General features: G+C 42.7%; 1 protein-coding gene across 4 annotated transcripts in view; it reads left to right on the forward strand.

Annotated features, from left to right (window-relative positions):
• LOC120727059 overlaps positions 1-21,455 on the forward strand; it is a 41,680-nt gene that overhangs the window by 3,097 nt on the left and 17,128 nt on the right. For 2 of the 4 annotated variants that reach the window (XR_005694419.1, XM_040021193.1), the window contains exons 3-7: positions 84-288; positions 418-1,414; positions 2,616-2,756; positions 4,032-4,180; positions 11,708-11,779. Coding sequence is in view for 3 of the 4 variants with exons in the window: in XM_040021193.1 (XP_039877127.1) it covers positions 84-288; positions 418-1,414; positions 2,616-2,756; positions 4,032-4,180; positions 11,708-11,779 (1,564 nt within the window). In the remaining variant the exon portion in view is untranslated. Of the gene's footprint in view, positions 1-83; positions 289-417; positions 1,415-2,615; positions 2,757-4,031; positions 4,181-11,707; positions 12,121-21,455 lie in introns of those variants that run through there. The other 2 variants (XM_040021192.1, XM_040021194.1) reach the window with 2 other exon arrangements.

Consider the following 21,455-nt stretch of genomic DNA (forward strand, 5'->3'; position numbering starts at 1 on the left):
GATAGCCTGTTACATGCAAAAAGATCTGTTTAACCCTGCCACACACACACACCCTACGTGTCTGTGTTTCTCTTCCTGTCCAGGGCTGAGAAGCAGCAAGAAGACACAGATGATTACACGCACTATGAGGAGGACAGGAAGCAATACCACACTGACTTCACCCTTCCTTGTCCTTATCTCTCGGGCCGCAGACATCACGGCCTATCCAACCCCGCACGGGTGCTGAGCCCTGTGCTGGAAGTGGAGATGAGGCAAATTAAGGAAGAGGCGGGCGGAAAAAGAAAGTCGGTGAGGGTTTTTTAATCAAATCTAATAACATCTGCTTTTCTCAGCATGAATAAAAATAGCATTATCCGTATTCGGCTAAAACTCGCTAATTAATGCAAGCAGTATTTTCCATTGTTTTTGAATTCGCAGTCCTGTCGGGAGAGGGATGTGCAAGATAAACAAAGGAGTGTTGAAAACTCTCTTCAGAAGATGCAGGTCTCTCAATCCAGCAGAACAGGCACACAGAGCTCTGTACCTGCACCTCAACATCTGGTGACAAATCCTGTCTGCTTTGAAGGCCACACCCCACACCTGCCAGACAGAGAAGGTTCTCTACACCCTTCTAAACTACCCGGGGATGAATGTGGAAGCAAGAAAGAGCAGAATGCAAGTAGGGGCTCAGACAGCTACTCTAGTGATGAGAGTGATGCTGTTAGTCTACCTGGGGTGCAAAGTTGTGCCAGCGACAGCAGCAATAATGACTCAGTGGTTAGTGCAAAAGTGGTGAAGAAAAAGGAAATTCCAAGCTCATCTGTTGAGCGAAGCTGCGACAATGAGCAGGATTCCTTTTTTACAGCTGATGAAGACTTTCCTGCTCTCACCACCATCAACGCTGGCATTCCACTATCTCTCACAGGGCCGCCAGCCTTGGGGAAGATAAAAGGCCAGTGGGAGATTCCCCTTTCATTCCACCCACATGACATACCCACTGTCACGTTGGCAAGTGGCGTGAATGACCCTGTGCAGGCTCCCATCCAAGGCAAACCAGAAGCACCTGAGGCAAACTCAAAAACCAAAGCACCACCAGCAGTCCCAGTGCAGGAAGAGGCTTATGACCTCTTGGCTGACTTCCCAGCCCTCCAGCCCCCAAAGAACCCTTTAGCGCTTGGTGGATTGCGTCAGAGGAATCCCAAGACCAACGATGCAAAGGGGAAAGGAGTTCTCATTTCTACTACAAGCCACTGCCAAAGCTGTAGGGGTTCCCATGAGAGGAGATTGGAAAATTCGCCCCACGAGGTCTCCTCCATCTGTGCAGGAGATCAGAAATCTGTGCTGGACCTTCAAACATTTGGCACAGTCCGCCATCGCAACTCACCCACCATCAGCTGTGAGCAACGGAAGGCCAACAAGCAGCCGCCGCCTAGAGGTAATAAATCTGCCATGTGTCTCTATGCCGTTAACATGCCTCTCCTTCTATCAGGCAGTATAAATAATCTGGTGCTGACAAATATAACTTTATGCCACTCTTAAAGCTTTCTGGAGCTAGAAATACTCTCACATTATCTCTTTCTGACAATGCATTATTAATATTAGAGACACCTTCGTACTTGGGTAATTAAAGACAGGAGAGGAGGAGCAGCAGCAGCCTGTCCCAGGCAGAAACTCTCGCTTGTCAAAGAGTCCAGCTTTCAGACTGCTACATTTTTTTTTCTCCTCGGTTATTTTTGAAGCCCATTTAACGGAGCACTTTTGTTTCTGCCACGAAGCAGGTGGCTTTACTACTTTGTTTTCTGTCCTTGAGTTCTACTTACTGATAGAAAAATAGCCAGATGAAACATCAAAGCAACTTTACCAATCACAGGGCAGCGCTTTGCCACCTTTAATCCTCAACAAACACGCAGATGTGCGCACAAACTCACAGACACATCCGCGCTTGCAAACATTGCAAACATGTCTCTGTGTAGGTGTTAACACACTGTGATTCTGCATTGCTGTTGCTGAGAAGTACTTGCTCACTTGGATGACTCAGTGGGAAAATGTTCTTTTAATGAGGGGATTATTTTGCAGTGGCAAAGTGAATTACACGGTGAGCCTTCCTGTTGGTGCAGAACAGAGCACAGATATAAGTACACATGCATAAGTACATGTTCATTTTAAGTAGAGAGTATGCCTTGTACAGTGGATACAGTACCTCCATGAACTTTGCGCTGGAGAAGTCGTTCCTTTCCTATTCCAGCTATATTTTTATATCGTATGGAACAGTATAATCTATTTGGTCTTGTTTGATTTCCCCTCGCCTTTTTAACAGGTGCAGAGCTGTAACTGAAGGCGGCTCTGCTTTGCTCAGTAAATGTGCATATGTGATATACACACTGCTAGCCCTCCTCCAGCAGTTCGCAGCCAGCGCTGATATGATAGAATATACTCTCTGATAGCATGGCCCTGTTGATTCAATAGCACTTTGTCGATCCCCAGAGGGGGAGACTGCAGAAAATTTGTGGGGTTTTTTTGCAGCTGAGAAGAACACAGTTCTTTTTAGGCTTACCTATGGCACAGGCCAGACAGGACACAGTGCATGCAAAATGCCCATAGCAGTAATCCGCGTTCCCTTGCTGTTCATATTGCAGTTGCAGGTGCAGATGGCGTGGGTGTCAGTGCCAGGTCCTGGGCTAACGCTGCCAAGGCAGGCATGAAGCAAGCAGCTGCCCCTCAGGAGAAAGCCAGACCTGCTACCTTTCAGCAGATAGTTACCATTAACAAAGCCAAAGGTAAACTTATATCTTGGCATCTGCAGGTAATGTGTGCTTGTGTGTGTGCGTATATATGTGTTGGATGACACATTCAGAGGACATCGGATATTACGTTTCACTGTGGGCCCACATGAAGAATTCATCATGATCATTCCCGATCCCTTATTTTGCAGTGCTCTCAATGCTAAATGCTACAGAATGCCATTTTGTCCTTTACTCTGCTGCACCTCAAAGATCAAGCGTTTAGAGTTTTCATACATCCATATATCATTGTCAAATTAATTGTGATATTTTGGCATAATTACTGGATGCAAATGAGGCTGAAGTTGAAATGGCTGCTGCTCCATCTTGCACCATTGTTACTGTTTGTGACATCAATTAAAAATTGCCTTTTATCAAGCTCGACGTTGAACGCTGGCAGGTCTCTGGCACTGAGGTGGTCTGATATCGATATAAATAATAAAGTGGTGGTTTAACAACACGCACGTGTCTTTCTGGTTCCAAAGCAGATATTGAACTGAAATTTCATTAATCCATCTGTTTTCTGCCTCAGATCAAATTCTGCAAGTCAGATGTGGTTTTAAGAGGATCAAATTCGTATGTATGACTGGAATATGTTAAAACTTTGCTTTTAAATGTGATTAATTATCAAACTTGTCTTGATGAAATTATGATTTAGATTAGGCATGTATCTGCACATTTGGTCAATGAAATTATGTTTCTTAGTTTCCCTGAAAAGAAAAAGAAAATCTGGATATATCAGCAACTAAATTGAATGTTTCAGCCAGCTTCCTCTCCAGAGAAGCTGCTTCTGTGATTCTGTGTGTTTGTACTTACAGTTTAAATGCGGAGGAGCACACGCAGTTGTTTTCTGTATAAATTCAAATCTTTGGCACGCCTGTTTGGATGTGTTGCAGCAGAATATGCATTAACAAGATGTTTAAACGACAGAGTGATGTAACCACTGCAGAAACTTTGCAAGGCAGTGGAGCTGAAAAATCAACAGTCTTCATGCTTTAGCTAAAAGTCTGTAAATAGTGTTTGAGTGAAAAAAATGAATATTATTGATGCTACTTTTGTGCTATCAAAGTAAGACCCCCAAAGGGTATGTATACATGGGACATATCATATTTGAAATTTATGTAAACTAAAAAATATTATAATTTTCCTGGGATTCACTAATGTAAAAACTGTTTGTTTGTTTTTTTTAATTAAGAAAGTAGGTTCAGTATAGAAGCTTCCAGCATTCTCAATCTTACCTAGTTGTCCTTCATTTTTTTTTGCTTTTAAAAGCTGAATATGGTGCTACTCCAAAAATCAACAAGAAAGCAACAGTTTTCCATCCAGGATCAAATCAGAAGGTGATAACCTTGAAACAGTGCTGCTTTCACCCCTGCAACCAAATCCACTTTGTCAGATTTTGCAACCCTCCTGGCTATCAGGTGAGTGTACTAAACAGTTACTTCTCTACATTAGGGCTGTGCGATATGACCAAAATCTCATATCCCGATATAAATTCTGTAAATTCTGTGAATCTCGAGCAGCTCGACTTACGTGAAGTGTTTCCAGCTGGGCGTCGTGTACCTGGAGTCGAGTAACGATACATTTTTAGACATAAGTTGTAACGGACGCCGTTTTCTTTGTGAGCATTTATTACACAGCGTGCTGCGGGCAAAAGCCTGTTCTAACGTTGGAGTCTAAGGTTTATTTTTTAGCACCCGACGGCTCTTTTTTTTTTTTTTGCTTCTGATCCGTAAACACTCTGCATCTTTCACGTGATTCAGTTTATTTTGAAAAGTCTCAACAGGATCTTGAGCTTTATTGTGAAAGGTTTATGTGGAAAATAAACAAGCGGACACGCGATGCTGTTACCATCGTTGTTGCTAACAACGCATAAAAACAGGCGCTTGTCCATCCGTAGTGTGGTTATATTAAATATAAGAGAAAGAGAGAACTTTAAGAAATTAATACAGCCACTACTGTCACCATCAAAACGATGAAAAAAATATTGCCGCAAACAGTTTATTTTGTGACACCACGAAACAAACGATAGCATAAAATGAAACGATAGACGTTTTTATATCGTCATCTGATATATATCGTTATATCGAACAGCCCTACTCTACATATATTTTGTTTTATTTGTGTTCAAGAGTGAGTTGTAGGGGTTGTACATGAATGATTATTTTTTTTAAAAACAGTATTTTTAAGTGTGCTCAGAGGCCCTTGGCTTTTGTTCACCTGTAACCTCATTAAAGTCTTTTGACATTATGATCTCGATTGCTAATTTTGAGTCTTACTAAATACAGCCTGGTGTTAACTTTGTAAAGAAGAACAAGATAGAATAAAGTATTTGGGCAATATGAATATGCAATGTCTGTTGGCTTCAAGAAATGAAATAGTGACATCACAGTGGGCCTGTCCATCTTTTAAGTACAGTCTGTGTTTAAACTATGGTCAGTCCAATAATGTTACCAGCTTACAGCATTACCTAAGAGATAGAAACAGCACAGGCAATGACTTTATCGTCCAACCTTTGTCATGCTGAAGTATCTCATACCTAAGGAAAAAAGCTGTTATCATTTCAGCTACATTTGTTTTTACACCTACTTTCACTATATACTTGCAGAGTGGGCGGGTTCTGACAGACTAGTGTTGTTCAAACCAAATACAGCAAGTTGTGCAGTTACCTGACAGAAGCATCACATTCGGTCAAGACTGTCACTCTTGCTGCTCTTCCCGGAGGAGCCACTGTGACTGAAGCACTGGCGATATAAAGAAAATGACTAGACATTATTATGTGACTGTTTTGATCCTGTGGCGTATCCTGAGTAATTACTTTTAGACAGCTGGTGGTATGATGCATACAGCAGGAATGTCCAGGAGAGCCTGTTTTACCTGAAATGAAGGTCCATGCTGCTAGTGACTGTCTGAATTGGGTTACCCATTCTTTTATTTTGGTGAATTTTGGATCTTTAAAACATTGCACTGAAGAAAAAGGACCCAGATCTCAGCCTGGCTAAACACCTATGGGTGATTTTTAGTATGTCAGCACCCTCCAGCACTATCATTAAACACCAAATGAATGCATATGCTTTAATGGAGAGATCCTCCATCCATGAAGCTGTTTGGGTATGAAGCTGTTTTGGCAGCTCCTTTCTAAGACATCCAAGACTCCTTAATCTTCCTTTTGTCTTGATTCAGAAAAGAGTTAGCAGTGTGAGTAAAGCGAGAAGAAAAAAAAGTTTCTTCTCTCCATTAAAAACAGAACACCACATTTTTATATCTTCACCTCTTTCTCACTCTGCCCTTTTTAGTCTCTGACCTATTTAAATTTGGGTTGCACTTTCTTTTAGCGTGTGCGATGGTGACAGTGACAGCAAGGCTTGCTGCACTCTAAGGTTTGCCCCTTTGGCCTAAGCACTACCAATCCAGCAGGATAATTACTAAAGCTGCAATGCACATTCCCCCTGGGTGGAAGTGGCAATGTGAAGGTCTCTTGATGTCTACTGAGAAATGAATTGCAAGGCGACGAGCCTGGGCAAGGGAGAGAGACTGGAGATGGAGAAACTGTAAAATGTGTGATGCTGATGGAGAGAGACATTATGAAAGTTTTATTTTTGGCAGCAAAACAGCTGATGCTGAGATTTAAGTAAATGTTTATAGATGGCGTGAAAACATTATGAGTGCTATCTTAGACACTGAAATATATTCAAATCTTTCAGTCTGTATTTGTCAGTGTTTTGCTCTCAGACATGTAGAGGTCTAACTCATGTGCCAGCTCTCCTTCTGATGCTCTCCATAACCTAAATATTCTGCTATAAAAGTTTCACAGGACAGAAAGAAAGGCTAGAATCTGGAAAGGAATATCTAAAAAGACCTTGTTCTATCTCTCTATCCTTGATGCTTCCCCTTGGTAGACTGTATGGATGAGAATATTCTGTAAGTGGATGATACTAACTACTTACTGAAAACCTCAAGGTTACTTAACTAGATCCTATATATATATATATGTATACCCACCCTTTGTAAGGGTGCCATTTGTAAGTAGCTAATATCCACCGAAGGGATGTTCGACTAATGCCACTCTCCAGTGATATGCGGCGAGTGCTACGCTGTGGGCTCTTGCTGAATGAAGCTAGGACAGCCACTGATGTTTCTTCATTAGTGACAGTTTTCTTGCGTCCACATTTTGGCAAATCCAACACTGAACCAGTTTCACGAAACTTAGCAAGCAGTTTGCTAACTGTAGCATGGGAGACGGGTGGTCTCGTAGGGTGTCTTGCATTGAAATCTGTTGCAATGACCCGGTTACTGCGTTCACCAGATATCAACACAATTTCGATCCACTCCTCACGTGTTCACCTCTTCGACATGTCAATGGCTGTGAACAAAGAGAAACTTTTAAATAACTCATAAAATAATAAAGTTACGTTGAAACCAAGCACACCATTGTTTTTCTTGTGACATTACCAATAAGTTTGATGTGTCACATGGCCCTCTTCCTATTGAAAAATAAAAGTTGTATCCAAGATGGCCGACTTCTAAATGGCCACCATGGTCACCACCCATCTTGAGAAGTTTGCCCCCTCACATATACTAATGTGCCACAAACAGGACTTTAATATCACCAACCATTCCCATTTTATTACGGTTTATCCATATAAATGGCCCACCCTGTATGTGTATATATATATATATATATATATATATATATATATATATATATATATATATATATATATATGCCTGCAATATGAAGTGTTTCTAACTCTCAGCCTCTCAATAGGTCACTTGAGCCACTGTTAAGCATTGATTTAACCCTTTGCTGTCTCAAGAATCGAATTCATGATCCATTAGATACTACCTCAAAGAAAGAGCAATTAAGTTAAGCTCCTCTCATTGCACTAGGGAGTTGGCATACCTGAGCTAGTATTTGGGTGCCATGGCTTCAAATTTAAGAATGAAAAACCAAACAGAATCACAAACTGACAGTTAAAAATGTTCCACACTTGGCAGACACACAAAAAGAAACGAGTGGCCAAATTGTTCCATTTAGCAGCCTGATGGATTGGCTTTTGAAAATGTAGGATTTTCAGAAACACGGCACATTCGGGGAGCAGTGAGGAGGAAGGAGGGATGGCCTCAGCACCCCTCAGCCTGTGTGGTGTAATAGTGGCGGAGCCGTAGGCTGAAGTTTTCGCTCTCGCGCTCTTCTGTCTTCGTCCACCTAACAAGCCCGCCTTGAAGCTGTTGCTAGGCTACACTGGTCCGTTGTTATCCTCCGGCTGGTGGCATTTTCAGTCTTCATGTCTGCGTGTTCGTATCGGTGTGTGCGAGTGTATGTTTGATATCCTTAATGCAGAAAAAGACGGAAAGGCAAAGTGCAAAATGAAGGACAAGGAATATGATTAGAAGTTTGACCCTGAAGATCCACGAATTACATTAGTGCTTTGTGTGTTTAGCGGCATATCCAATTGATCAGAGTGGTATGATTACTACCTCTGAACATTAGTTAGATTAGTGAAGTTTAAGTGTCCTAATCACCCTGCAGTAAGGTAAGCACTAGATTGAAAAAAAAAAAATAAGAATCTGTGTGCTTTCGTAATAGCAAATTTTGAGGTTTAATCAAAATTTTAAGGCAAGTCTGTATACATATGTGCTCAAAACAGCCCCTATGTTATCTGCAAGGTAATTATAGTAAACTAAAACTTAACAAAAAACAAAAACTACATGTAAAAAAGTTTAGTTAACTAAAACTAACTGAAACCGTTTTTGAACAGTTTCAAATAAAATAAAATAAAATAAAATGAAAGATAGAGGCACTTTCCTTAGTTTTAGATTTTTAGTGTGGTAAAATCCTTTCTAAAACTTGCCTTATTAGCATAATTTAACAGACAAAATTATTGAGACTTAAATCTTTACAAGGCTGCTTTCATCTGCTTTCAAAAAGTTCTCTTTTTGTATTGTAATACCTGTACTGATTTCCCGAATCTTGCATATGGCATATGCCCTAATAATAACTAATGATTAAATGCAGAGTGTTGCATAAACACACAGAGAGTGAAAAGAGGTGGGTGTAGAAGAAACACTGCATCGCGGGAAGTCCACAGTAGCCTCGGCCTATTGCAGCACACCTAAAGAAGGCTTTAGGGCCTCCTGATCTACCCAAAAGGTAAACAGTAAAGCTTTCAAAGATATTGGGATGCTTGGAACAGTTTTCTCTTGTACGTTGAGCAGAAGACGCCTATAACTTTTAAGAGCTCCACTGATTGGCTGTAGGTCACGAGAGACACAGATGTTTCTGGGTCCATACAGTGTGAACCATGCTCTGTGTCACCTGTCATGCTAACCCTTGATTTACTCTGAGGTTGCAGAAATTGCAGAACTACAGAAGGATATGGGAATATGATTAGCAGTCGCTCAGACGCATCAGTGAGAATGTGTACAGGGCCGACTGCACCGTCTGCCACTGGGTTTTCTCCATTAGTCATGGAGGAATCTGTGACATCAAACAACATGATGGAAAATCAAGAGGAGTGAAAGGCTGCAGATGGCACTTCCAAGTGACGGGAAATAATGATAGCCATCGGCCATAAAAAAGTGCATCATTGAGAGCCCTGAAGCTAAAATGTATCTCATTGTCCCAAATCCTGGAGATGTTTGCTCGATTCATGCGTCAGCTTACAATGTAGCAGATAATGTTTTGGCTACAGTTTCATGTTGTCTGGCATTGAGTGAGCAGTACAAAAGTCTATCAACTACCCTTATATGCTGAAACCTGACACTAAAGTGTCCCCGTGCCTAGAGTCAAAAAAAAGTGAAGCCAAGGGGTCGCACTGCATATAAAGTTTTTAGAGCTCACTCTCTGGTCGTCATTCTGTTTTTGGATCACCACCTCCACCTCCACCTCCCACCCGCATTCTGACATTATCAAATGGAGGGTAGAACAATGCACGAGCACCCTGCGTTGTATTCCCCAGCCAAAATGCAAATGACAAAGCATTATTATTAGTTTTATCATTATTGCACGGCTTTACGTCATGATAAATTACCTCTTGACTGCAATTGTCAACTGGATCTCTCCTCTAATTAGCTAATTTGCTCATCTACGCGGTGGAAAAGTGACTATGTGATTAATGTGATTTAGAGTCCAGCAAAATATGTAATAAACCTTGATTAATGAAAAATATTATTTAATAAGAATGACTGAACTCGGCACTTTTTTTTCTTTTTTAAATTATAATTGTGCGATAACACGGGCATGGAAAAGCAATAATCACTGATGCCTGAACATCGCATAATTTTTTTTTATCAATGACACAAAACTGTATGTAAAATTTAAACAGGTCCCAGAAGTGGGTTATATTGTTTATTCTTGTATTTTACCAAATGGAGTACAAACTAACCAGCCCAGGTTTAGTTTGTGTTCCAAGCAAAGCATTCAGGCACATAACCACTTGTCAGGAAACTTATTGCTCTTTACAGTCATGTAATGAGTTGTCTTGTACAGTTGAGTAATCTTACTCCTCCTGTCTCCTCTTTCCACACACACACACACACACACACACACACACACACACACACACACACACATACACACACACAGAGTGAAATAAAGTGAAAAGGAGGGCAGCACACCACAGTGCACAAGCACAACACAAGCCTTCGACTTGACTATGTTGTCAAGCAGCTGCTAATGTGTATTCAATATTGATGAACCTTGTTCTTTAGCCTCAGCTCTGAAACGTTTGCCCCACCCTGCGAGTTCAAAGGGACTGTCATTATTATGGTGTAATTCCAAGGAAGAAACGCACAACATTTGGATACACTGCTTATTTTGGTTCATGTCTTATAAAGTATGATTTGAATTATTTTTTAAAACACACTGGATTTTGCAATATTCTACTTCCTGGCCTCCTTTCAGATTATCAAATATCAAATATCAAAATATCCAAAATACACATTACTCATATTCATTTTTTTCTACCTTTCTATTGGATGTTTGTACCAATTAGTACATATTTAATGGTTATAATCTGCAAAACAATACTTTCCCTAGAAATCAACTGCAGAAAAGACCTGCAGTTGACCTTTTCTGGCCGTTAAAATTATCATTGACATTCAAGAAAATATTTATGCTCAAAATTCTGACTTTAAGTAATCTGATTACATGTAATCTTTTCAGGTAATTTCTTTTTACAAGCTTTTACCAAGCATAATTTCTTTAACTAAAAATAATTTGAATAAATAAACTTTTGAATTACAGTTTTACTGACAATTATTGCAGCAAGTTTATCAGGGCAAACAAACATTATTTTTTTTAGTGTAGTGTAGTGTACTTTATGGACAATATCCAAAAATCTGCTATTCAAATAAGCGCAATTGTTAATAGGTAATGCCTTATTTACACATTGAAACAGTATTTCAGAAAAATACTCACTGAAGAAAGGGTGGCTTTTAATCACAGTAAGAAACTGTTCAGCAAAGCAGTACCCTGTTCTGCTTTGACAATGTTATAGTACTTTTTGGCATCATTCACATTTCTAACATAGTGCAGTGTAGGTGTTTTGTTAGCTTTCTTTATTGAAAAAAAACCCCTCCCCAAAACAATTCGTACAAATTGTTTTCCTGAAAATATTACAGAAATTTGACCTCAGTTTCATTGTGTCTCTGAAATATTACACTCCAACAGTTTTCTGAACTCACGTCTTTACTTATTTATTGGCTTTGCCAAGGCAAACATGCCTAACATGGTGAGGCTGTTTATCTGTGAAAGAATACCTCAGATCGAGTCCTCATTGACTTTTTTTTTTGGCTTTACACCTTGTTAAACACTGATTCCTTCTTTCACATCCTAAGGCATGTTCTTTGATCCTTCCTCTTCCTACATTTTTGCTCTCTCTTCATGCTTCAGTCTGTTGTTTATATTCTTCTAATTATTTGTTTAATTGTCTGCCTTTTTCCAGCATTTTGGAGTCCAGCCGCATCAAGCCTACTATCCTCCAGGATTCAGCTGTCCCCGTTTTCCTTTCCAACAGGTGAGGCTCCAAACAATCCCATTCTCTGCTCTCCCCAAACCTTTGAGCCAGCTCTAATCTGCATTGCTGAATTTACCTCCAACACGCGAGTGTGTGCATGCCTGCCTCGACTGTGAGTTGGATCTCTATTGAGTCTTTTTTTATTTTGTGAAACTGTCAGCTTGTATTACATATAAAAGTCCTGCCAATGTGCAATAAATATTCCTCAGAGATTAACCAATCTCTTGCAAGAATGAGGCAAAATATAGGTCACATCAGATTCTGATAACGTGCACGTGTCTGTATGAATGTCTTGGGCATGAGCACATTTTGCGTGTACGGTTTGGTGTGTGTATTTGTGTGTAAAACCTGCCTCGCGTTATATAATTGAATATGGGGGGGTTGGGTTTTATTTGTGCGGATGTCACTCCTGATGGATGCTCCTCATAAGACAAGCACAATCAGGGATCATTCCTCATCTTGCCTCCCACTCCTTACCATTACTATCCATCATATTTTATTCACAAATTCAAGACCTTACTCTTTTTCCCCCCTCCTTCGCTTTGTTGGCTCTGGTAGATAGTGGTGTCACAGAGAATTTCATGCTGCCACATGTTGTGTCTTTTCTGTCCTAATTGAGAAGGAGGCTGGCCGTCTTTAATAATAAGTCTCATGACCGTTACAAGGCGACGGGTAATGGTGGAGCTGTAGAACAGATGGCTTTTCACTTTGAACCAACACACATATATATACTGTAATTATACACTTTTATGGCTGCATTCTCATTGAAGATCTATTACTGACACAATACGGTTTCATGGTTTTTCACTAGACTGGTGCTCATTTCCTCCACCTAAGTCTCCTGTTATGATTGTAAGTTGTGTGTTGCCACAAGCTCGCTGAGTGGTCTACGTGCTAAAGTTAGCTAAAGAGAGTTATTGTAACTTCTCAACAATTTCAACATCACCCCCTAAGGAATGGCCTCAGGTAAGGTAAGGTGTTATGGACTTTCATAGAAACAGATATCCATGCCTCTGAATTTTAGAACACCCATCATGCGTTCCTGAATATCTGAGGTAGTTTGAGGTATCTTGAAATGCCTTGAGGCCCTGTTTTTTGGCAGTTATTTTGAAGCATCTTATAATGTCTCTGCAAACAAAATAATATATAGGGGTATATATTTTTCAGCCAAATTCTCATTAGTCAGACAATTGCTGGCAGTTCTTTCATATGATGAAATATGCTTCATCAATAGCCTCCCAGGATTAATCCTATTGCAGGAGGAACAGATTGTGAAAAAACAAGGATGTTTTGACACTTGAGCTTGGATTCAAGAGCCTGGCAGCATCAGCTACACTCTGATCAAGCTGGATCGGATCCTGTGCTCTCATCAAAACAGAAAAACCCATATGATAATGAAATGAAAGGAGGAATTTCAGTGTTTTTTCTCTGTAGTTGTAATGCTGGGACCACCTGTCGATATAGTTCTATCTTGTGAAATTGTTTGAAAATAACCAGGTACTGGAGCCGAGTTGTATAAAGCATAGGGCACCGATTAATTTCTTTTGAGCACATGACTTCATATTGTGAAAATATATGCAGGTTTTATTTAAATAAAGGGAAACAAGTCAGTGCAGAAGAAATCTGCATGAATGTGATTTTGGAGAGGAAAAATAGTTTGTTGCTGTATCTTACTGACCAAAACTTTACTGAAATGCAGCTTATTCCCCCGTATAGACTAGCTTGCAGTCTATAGTTTAAATGAAATATCATTTCTCAGTATCACTGCGACACTGACCAAAGAGAACACAGGGCTAATATACACAAAGGGAGCAATCAGGGAATAAGAGACAGGAGGGAAACACAGCTGGGACAAATCAGGGCTGTCGAGACTAAGGAAGCAAAACCAGATGCATTAACATAAGACATGGACCTTCAAAGTAAAACAGGAAACATAACACAGAGACGCAGACTTGACACAGGGATTCAGCAACTATGGAACAGAACAGAAACCAGAAGGCACAACTCTGACAAACTAAACACAAGGACCCAGAGATCAAAAACAGAAAACACTGGAGCCCAGCAAACAAGTCAAAACAGCCAAACAAACAAAAAAAGGTTCACAAAAGGCGCAGGCGGCCAGGAAAACCGTTCCGAAAAAAGTTCAGGGGGATGGCCCGGAAGCTGACGGGCCATCCAAACACTCCAAACCCGGGCAGTTCAGGGGGCCGGCTGCGCGAAAATCAATGGTGGCGACAAAGACGAAGGAGATGATGTCCAGCCAACACCCTGGAAAGTGGCCGGACAGGACGAGGACGTGGAGGCCGGACAGGATGAGGACGTGCGGGCAGGACGAGGACGTGCAGGCCGGACAGGACGAGGACGTGGAGGCCGGACAGGATGAGGACGTGCAGGCAGGATGAGGACGTGCAGGCCAGACAGGATGAAGTGGCGCTGAGACCTCTGGTGCAGATGAAGCGGAACCAGCCCGTGCGGAGGCCTCAGGCAGAGATGAAGCAGGACGGGGTGAGGCAGGACCAGATGGCAGCACGCCAACCGCAGGCGACAGAATTGGTGGTGGCACTGCAGGCGGCAGTGTGGAAACTGCAGGAGGTGGCTCTGCAGGCAACGGTGTGGGAGGAGCAGGTAGTGGCGCTGCAGGCGACGAAGACTGGATGGGCCCCTCGGACCCTCCAGCGGAGGCAGGTTGCTGGACCGGTCCCTCGGACCCTCCAGCGGAGACAGAAGGCTGGATGGGCCCCTTGGGCCCTCCAGCGGAGACAGAAGGCTGGACGGGCCCCTCGGACCCTTCAGCGTGGACGGAGGACGGCTGGCGCAGTTCTCCAGAACCGCCAGCGGGAACAACAGACGGCTGGACGGGCCCCTCGGACCCTCCAGCAGGAACAGGTGGCTGGACAGGCCCCTCGGACCCTCCAGCGGAGACAGGAGACAACTGAAGCGGTCCCTCGGACCCTCCAGCGTGAACAGACGGCTGAAGCGGTTCCTTGGACCCTCCAGCGGAGACAGAAGGCTGGACGGGCTCCTCGGACCCTTCAGTGTGGACGGAAGACGGCTGGAGCGCTTCTCCAGAACCCCCAGCGGGAACAACAGACAAAGGCCGGACGGGCCCCTCAGACCCTCCAGCAGGAACAGGTGGCAGAACAGATGACTGAGGAGAGGAGTGGCGGTGGCAAGGGCGCCGTTTCCTTCGGGATGAGGGAACAGGAACCGGTGGAGAAATGGAGACCTCCTCCTCATCCTCCGACCACATAAGCGGCCAGGCAAAAGGCAGACAAACGAGGTCCTGGCTGGCTTGGGGAGGGAGAGGAAGTCCGTGGCAGCGTTGAGGCAGGTAGAGAGTGTGTGTTGTCCTGGCAGCGGTAAAGAAGTGGAGGTGGAGATAGAGAGAGCAAGCTCGCCAACCCTCACTTGCTCCCTCAAGGCAGCTATAGAGCTGCCCAGCACAGTGTCCGTAGAAAACTAACATCTACTGCGCTTAGCCCAACCGCCAAGGTCCTCATCATCCTAGTTTTCTTTCAAGCATGTCTGATGACCGTGAAGATATTTTGTTGGAGTTGGAGCAGAAGTTATGTGGACTTTCTGTGGAAGAACTGCTCAGAGTATGTGAACTATGTAATATTACAGAAAAGCACAACGAAGAAATACAAAGCAAATCTCGCAGAGCTCTCGTTAAGCTTATTAGCCAGTTCTGTGAACGAGAAGAATTTTTCCAACGAGAGGATAAAGGCATGTTGGTGCTTCTGGAGCTAAATGATGTGCTGGCTTTGCTGGTGGAGGCGCGGTCAGCGGCTGTTGGTGCGGGAGCGGCGTCCCGGTCTTCAGACAGAGTGGGGATGACGGCGGAGGCTGTGCGCGAGGGGCAACTCGCAGCAGCGCGGGCACCTCCGGAGCGGCGGACAGGCCCGGTGACATCGCTGGAGCATCAGGTGGCCATGAGGACGTCGCTGGACGGCGAAACACTGTGCAGGGGGAGATACTGCATTGCAACAGTTTCATCAGGTAGATTCAGAAAAGACTTCAGGATAAGTGGACATTTGGGTGAGTCAACAGTTAAAGACACGCTGAGTTTCAGTAGCTTAGAGCACCAGATGGAAAGCGGCTTAAAAACGGGCTACTCTGAAGCTGAGATCGTGGAGGCTGCCATACGTCCCATCAGTCCTGGGTTAAAATTAAGGAGCTATTTGGAAGGGAAAGAGGATCTCACATTAACCAGCCTGAGACAAGTTCTAAAAGCCCATCATGCAGAAATGGATGCAACAGTACTGTATCAGCAATTAACCAAGGCTACACCCACTTGAGTTCCTGATTAGAGTGCTGGATTTGCGTCAAAAAATTATTTTTGCATCTGAGCGCGCCCAGTCTAGCCTAAAGTACAACAAAGAACTTGTTCAAAGTCAATGTTTTCAGTCCACTAGAACGGGTCTTCTAAATGACAATGTCAGAGCAGAAATGAGAGCATATTTACAGGATGAAAACTGTAGCAATGAACTCTTATTAATGAAAATGCAAACAGCCCAGTACAATGAAAGCGAAAGAGCGTTAAAGGCAAAAGCCCACAGGTCTTTTAGAACAGGACTAAATGTAGTTGAGCAGAATGTAGCGCTTAGTGATCCCTGCACAAGCCAGCCTGATACAAAACCAGCTAAACCCCTCAAAGATAACTCCTTATTTGCAAAAATTGAGGAAAGTAACTCAGCAATCAGGGAACTTAAAGGACAGGTAGCTTCACTAGTACAAACTGTCCAACGGGATAGAAGTGGTGATGGTGATAGGCAAGCCAGGGTGTACAGAAAGTCAGCTCACAGACCAAAAAGGCGATGCTATGCATGTCAACAAGAAAACAGGGACTGTGACCATTGTTTCAAATGTGGCAGTGACTCTCACTGGGCAAAAGGATATACAGTAAGGGGAGCTCAGAAGCAGGGAAACTGGGCGGGGCTGTGACTGCGGGACAAGCCACAGCTTCAGCACCAATGTCCCCAATGTGATAACATTCCCAAGGCCCAAAGCTTATCATCACCAACTGACTCAGGAAATCCTAAAATTAGGAACCAACCCCCAAACGTGTTCAATCCGAGTACCAAAAAAGAAAAGCAGCACAGCTCATGAGCAAAAAGTGTCTAGTATGGTGTAGAATGAACAACTGCAAAACACAGGCACCGTGGGACATGGGAGCCCAAGTTTCAATATTGAGCGCATGCTGGAAATCAGACAATTTACCTCACTTAGAAGTTCACCCCATCAGTGATTTACTAAGTAACCTTTTAGACTCGAGAGCCGTAAATGGATCTGAAGTCCCTTTCCAGGGTTGGGTAGAAGTTAGCCTTAGCCTTTGTGATCCGAGAGGAAAAGCTGTAGCTCAGAATGAAGTTTGGGTTCCAATCCTAGTAAGTCACGATGTGGTGCAGAAACCAATAGTAGGGTTTAATGCTATTGAGGAACTGATAGAAAAAGACACTACTCAGTCCAGTGAAAGCTTGTCTTTACTCAGAAATTCATTAAAAGTAGGATCAAAAAAAGCAGAAGCACTGTTGAACCTTATACACACCACCAGTAGTGAGATAGTTACTTATCCTGTCAGATCAGGACGCAAAGGTATTGTTGTACCAAGTGGAGAGTGCACAGCATTAGTTGTTCCATCAAAACAGACTTAAAGGTAAAAAGTGAAATGCTTTTTGAGTCGGATGAAAACCTGTCTTTAGATGAGGGTCTGAAATCTAACTGCCAGTTGCTGTATGTATCAGGCAATGCCCGCAAAGTCAATATCTATGTTACTAATGTTACCAAACATGACATTGTTTTGCCACCTAAAACCCTTCTAGGTAACATAGAGAGGGTAACTGTATAAAAGGCCCCAAAGTTCATATAATAGTTTTACTGGTGTTTATAAGTTTATATAAGTTCATGTAATGTTCAGTCTTCTGTCAGTTTGGGCCAGCCCACCTTCTAGTGACATCATCCGGTTAGTAAGGTGGGCAGTTTAATGTCGGATGGGCAGTGTTGGTCCGGAGGGGGTGCACTGATTCCTGGGGCATGTTAGGTGTGCGTAAATGACAAGTAAGTAGTGACCTGTGTCGTATTTGCCTTTGTTTGTGTCAGTACTGTAGTATTCAAAGGAGCTTGCAAAGAAAAGCGTCTGGACTTCTTTAAGTTACTTGAAGACGTTTCACCTCACATCTGAGAAGCTTCTTCAGTTCTAAGGTCAAATGGTGGAGAGTCCCAGATATAAACCTAGTGGGAGTGACCCCCCACAGAGGGACAAAAGGACCCCCTGATGATCCTCTAATCGCCTGAGCCAAGGTGTGAAACTGGGTGTGGGTCCCAATCAGCCAGAGTTTCGGGTGAGTCACCCGAACTCCCCCAAAACTCTGGCTGATTGGGACCCACACACACCCAGGCACACACTTATGTACACCCGCTGTGTTTACAGCCCCAGAAATCGAGTGGTGACAATAAAGTGCCTCAAACGGAACCTCAAGCTCCCTCCTTCTTTCGTACTCTGGGACAATTTGGCCTTAAGTGGTGTTCTGGCCGACACACCGGTGTGACCGTAGTGCTCAAAGACTGAATCAGTGCCACAGCCGTGCCTATCTTTGATATCTCCACTACAGTAACACACAGTTATCCTGTGATTCTCAAAGAAGCTCAGATAGGTTCGGTTGTAGAAAAAGACAATCAGAACTCACCTAGCTTACCAGAAGAACCTTGGGAACCACCTGTTAATTTGGGCCACCTTAACACAGAACAACAGGCAGCTGTCATGGAAATGTTCAGAGAGGAGTCAGGCGCATTTGCTAAACACAAAGAGGAAGTTGGTTACATAAAAAAATCTAAAAATGTATATCAAACTCACTGATCAGATTCCTGTAGCCAAATCCTATAATGCGGTCCCACGTGCTGTCTATGATGAAGTAAAAAATCACATTCAGGACTTGTTACAAAAGGATTTTATTTGCAAATCAACCTCACAATATGCCTCTCCAATAGTGTGTGTGAGGAGGCGGGATGGAGGCCTGAGACTGTGTGTCGATTATAGGGGTCTCAATAAAAAGACCATTCCAGACAGACACCCTATTCCACGAATACAGGAAATCCTTGATGGACTTGGCGGCAATATGTGGTTTAGTGTGCTTGACCAAGGCAAAGCGTACTATCAAGGTGAAATCAGCGAAGACTCGAAAAAATATACCGCCTTTACAACATCCTGGGGGCTGTATGAATGGAATAGAATTCCATTTGGACTCACCAATGCACCTGCAGCTTTCCAACGTAGTATGGAGGAAAGTTTAGAAGGCTTGAGGGACAAAATATGCACTCCATATTTAGATGATGTTTTAGTGTACAATCAAACATTTGAGCACATTTGAGTACATTTGAAGATTTGAGATCAGTTCTCAAATGTCAGCAGGCTTGGGGAGTAAAACTAAGACCTGATAAATGTGACTTGTTTAAAAATGAGGTCCACAATGTGGGCAAAATCATTTCAGCAAACGTTACAAAATGGATGAAAAAGAGGTACAAGCAGTACGAGCTTTGAAGGACAACCCACCAACAAACATTAACGAGCTGAGAAAGCTTTTAGGATTTTTAGGATATTTCCGAAGCTATGTACAAGATTTTTCAAGACATGTGAAGTGCCTATATGATTTACTCTCAGTTGACCACACCCAAACACCAGCGCGGTCAGCCAAGGCGGGGCATGCTGCACCGGCCCAAAAAATCATATGGAGTGACAGCCACCAAAAAGCACTAGACTATTTGGTGGATGTTTTGACTAATCCACCCGTGATGGCTTATCCTAAGTTTGAGGATCCCTTCATTCTGCACATCGATGCATCAGAAGAAGGCCTTGGTGCAGTTTTGTACAAGAGGCAGGACAGTAAATTAAGAGTAACTGGATATGGATCAAGAACATTAACACAGGCTGAGAAGAACTACAGGTGGCACTCAGGGAAACTTGAGTTTTTGGCACGGTGACTGAGTGCTTTAGAGACTACTTGTTCTATGCTCCCTCAGTGACAGTATATAGTGACAACAACCCTTTAAGCAATATTTTAGGCACAGCTAAACTGAATGCGACAGGACACAGATGGGTTTCCGAGTTGGCTGATTTTAACATAACACTGAAATACCGACCCGGAAACAGTAACGATGCAGACTTTTTGTCCAGAACACCTTCTAGTATGGACTCATACATGTCAGAATGTACTGAGCTGTGTTCGCCTGAAGTGTTAAGCGCAGTACTGAATGCCATTGAAACACAGGAAGAAAAACAACTGGATTGGATATCAGCTATAATGTGCAATCCAGAAGTAAATAAAATACTTACAGAAACTCAGCCAGATGTGAGAATCACAACACAGGAGCTATTACAAGCTCAAAAGCAGGACTCTGCCATAGCTTATGTTCTCAACTTAAAAAGTACAGGCGCAAGCTTTGACAAAACATCAGCGACCAAAAAGTAAAACAGCTTCTACATGAGTGGAAAAAGCTGTTTATTTCAGATGATGGGTTGCTGATACAAAAGACTGTGACTTATACTCAGATTGTGATTCCATGTTCATTCTTACATGTACTGGTGTACAAACACCTTCACTGCGAAATGGGTCACTTGGGGGTGGACCGTGTGATGAATTTGGCAAGGAGTAGGTTTTATTGGCCAAGTATGTACAAAGATATTGAGTTTTTCATCACACAGGTGTGCAAATGTAATATTCAGAAAAAAAACACAGTTCAGTGTAGGGCCCCCATGTGTCACGTGCCGGCTACTGCACCCTTTGAAATGGTTTCAATAAACTATGTCCATCTCGAAAAAAGCAGGGGAGGGTATGAGTATATTTTAGTGTTACAGGACAACTTCACCAAGTTTGCTCAAGTCTACCCTACACGCAACAAATCTGGCAAAACAACAGCAGATACAATTTTTAATGACTTTTCCTTGAAATTTGGTTTTCCTGGTAAATTACATCATGATCAAGGCAGAGAATTTGAAAACCATTTATTCAAACAGCTGCAGAAGTACACAGGAATAGCAAATTCAAAGACTACACCCTACCATCCACAGGGGAACCCAGTGGAAAGGTTTAATCGCAACTTGCTGTCAATGCTGCTGTAAACAAAGTTGTGCATGCCTATAATTGCACAACTAGTGACTCAACAGGATACTCACCCTTTTATTTACTCTTTGGTAGACATCCACGTCTCCCTATTGATTTAATTTTTGGACTGAGTGATTACATGAGGATTATGGAGTGATGTAACAGTTGCATTACCCAATTTTGCCCAAACTTTAGCTGTCTATCAGATGGTCACATCTGACTTTAGAATATTTTAGTATACAAATGAGTTTATGGTTGACTCATTGACTGCAAGGTGTGTTTTTGCTGATATGCTGCATTGGTTTTTCCAAATGTGGTCCTGTGGTTTGACCAAATATCTCTGTTTTGGTCTCATCTGACCTCATTTAGTCTTTCCAAACCTAAGCTATGCTACCTTGTGTGTGTGTGTTGTTTTTTTTAAGAGCGACTACCCTTCCTTCTGGGAATCCTTCCAAAAAAAAGCATTCTTGTCCAGAGTCTGAGATGTGGCTCTTTGACACTTTCTGAGCTTGAGGTGAATTTGCTTGGAAATCTACTCCTGGGAAGGCTGGCAACTGACTTGGATGTCTTCGACTTGT

This window comes from Simochromis diagramma, unplaced genomic scaffold (genome assembly GCF_900408965.1).
Source record: "Simochromis diagramma unplaced genomic scaffold, fSimDia1.1 OVJJ01000753.1, whole genome shotgun sequence".
Lineage (NCBI taxonomy): Eukaryota > Metazoa > Chordata > Actinopteri > Cichliformes > Cichlidae > Simochromis > Simochromis diagramma.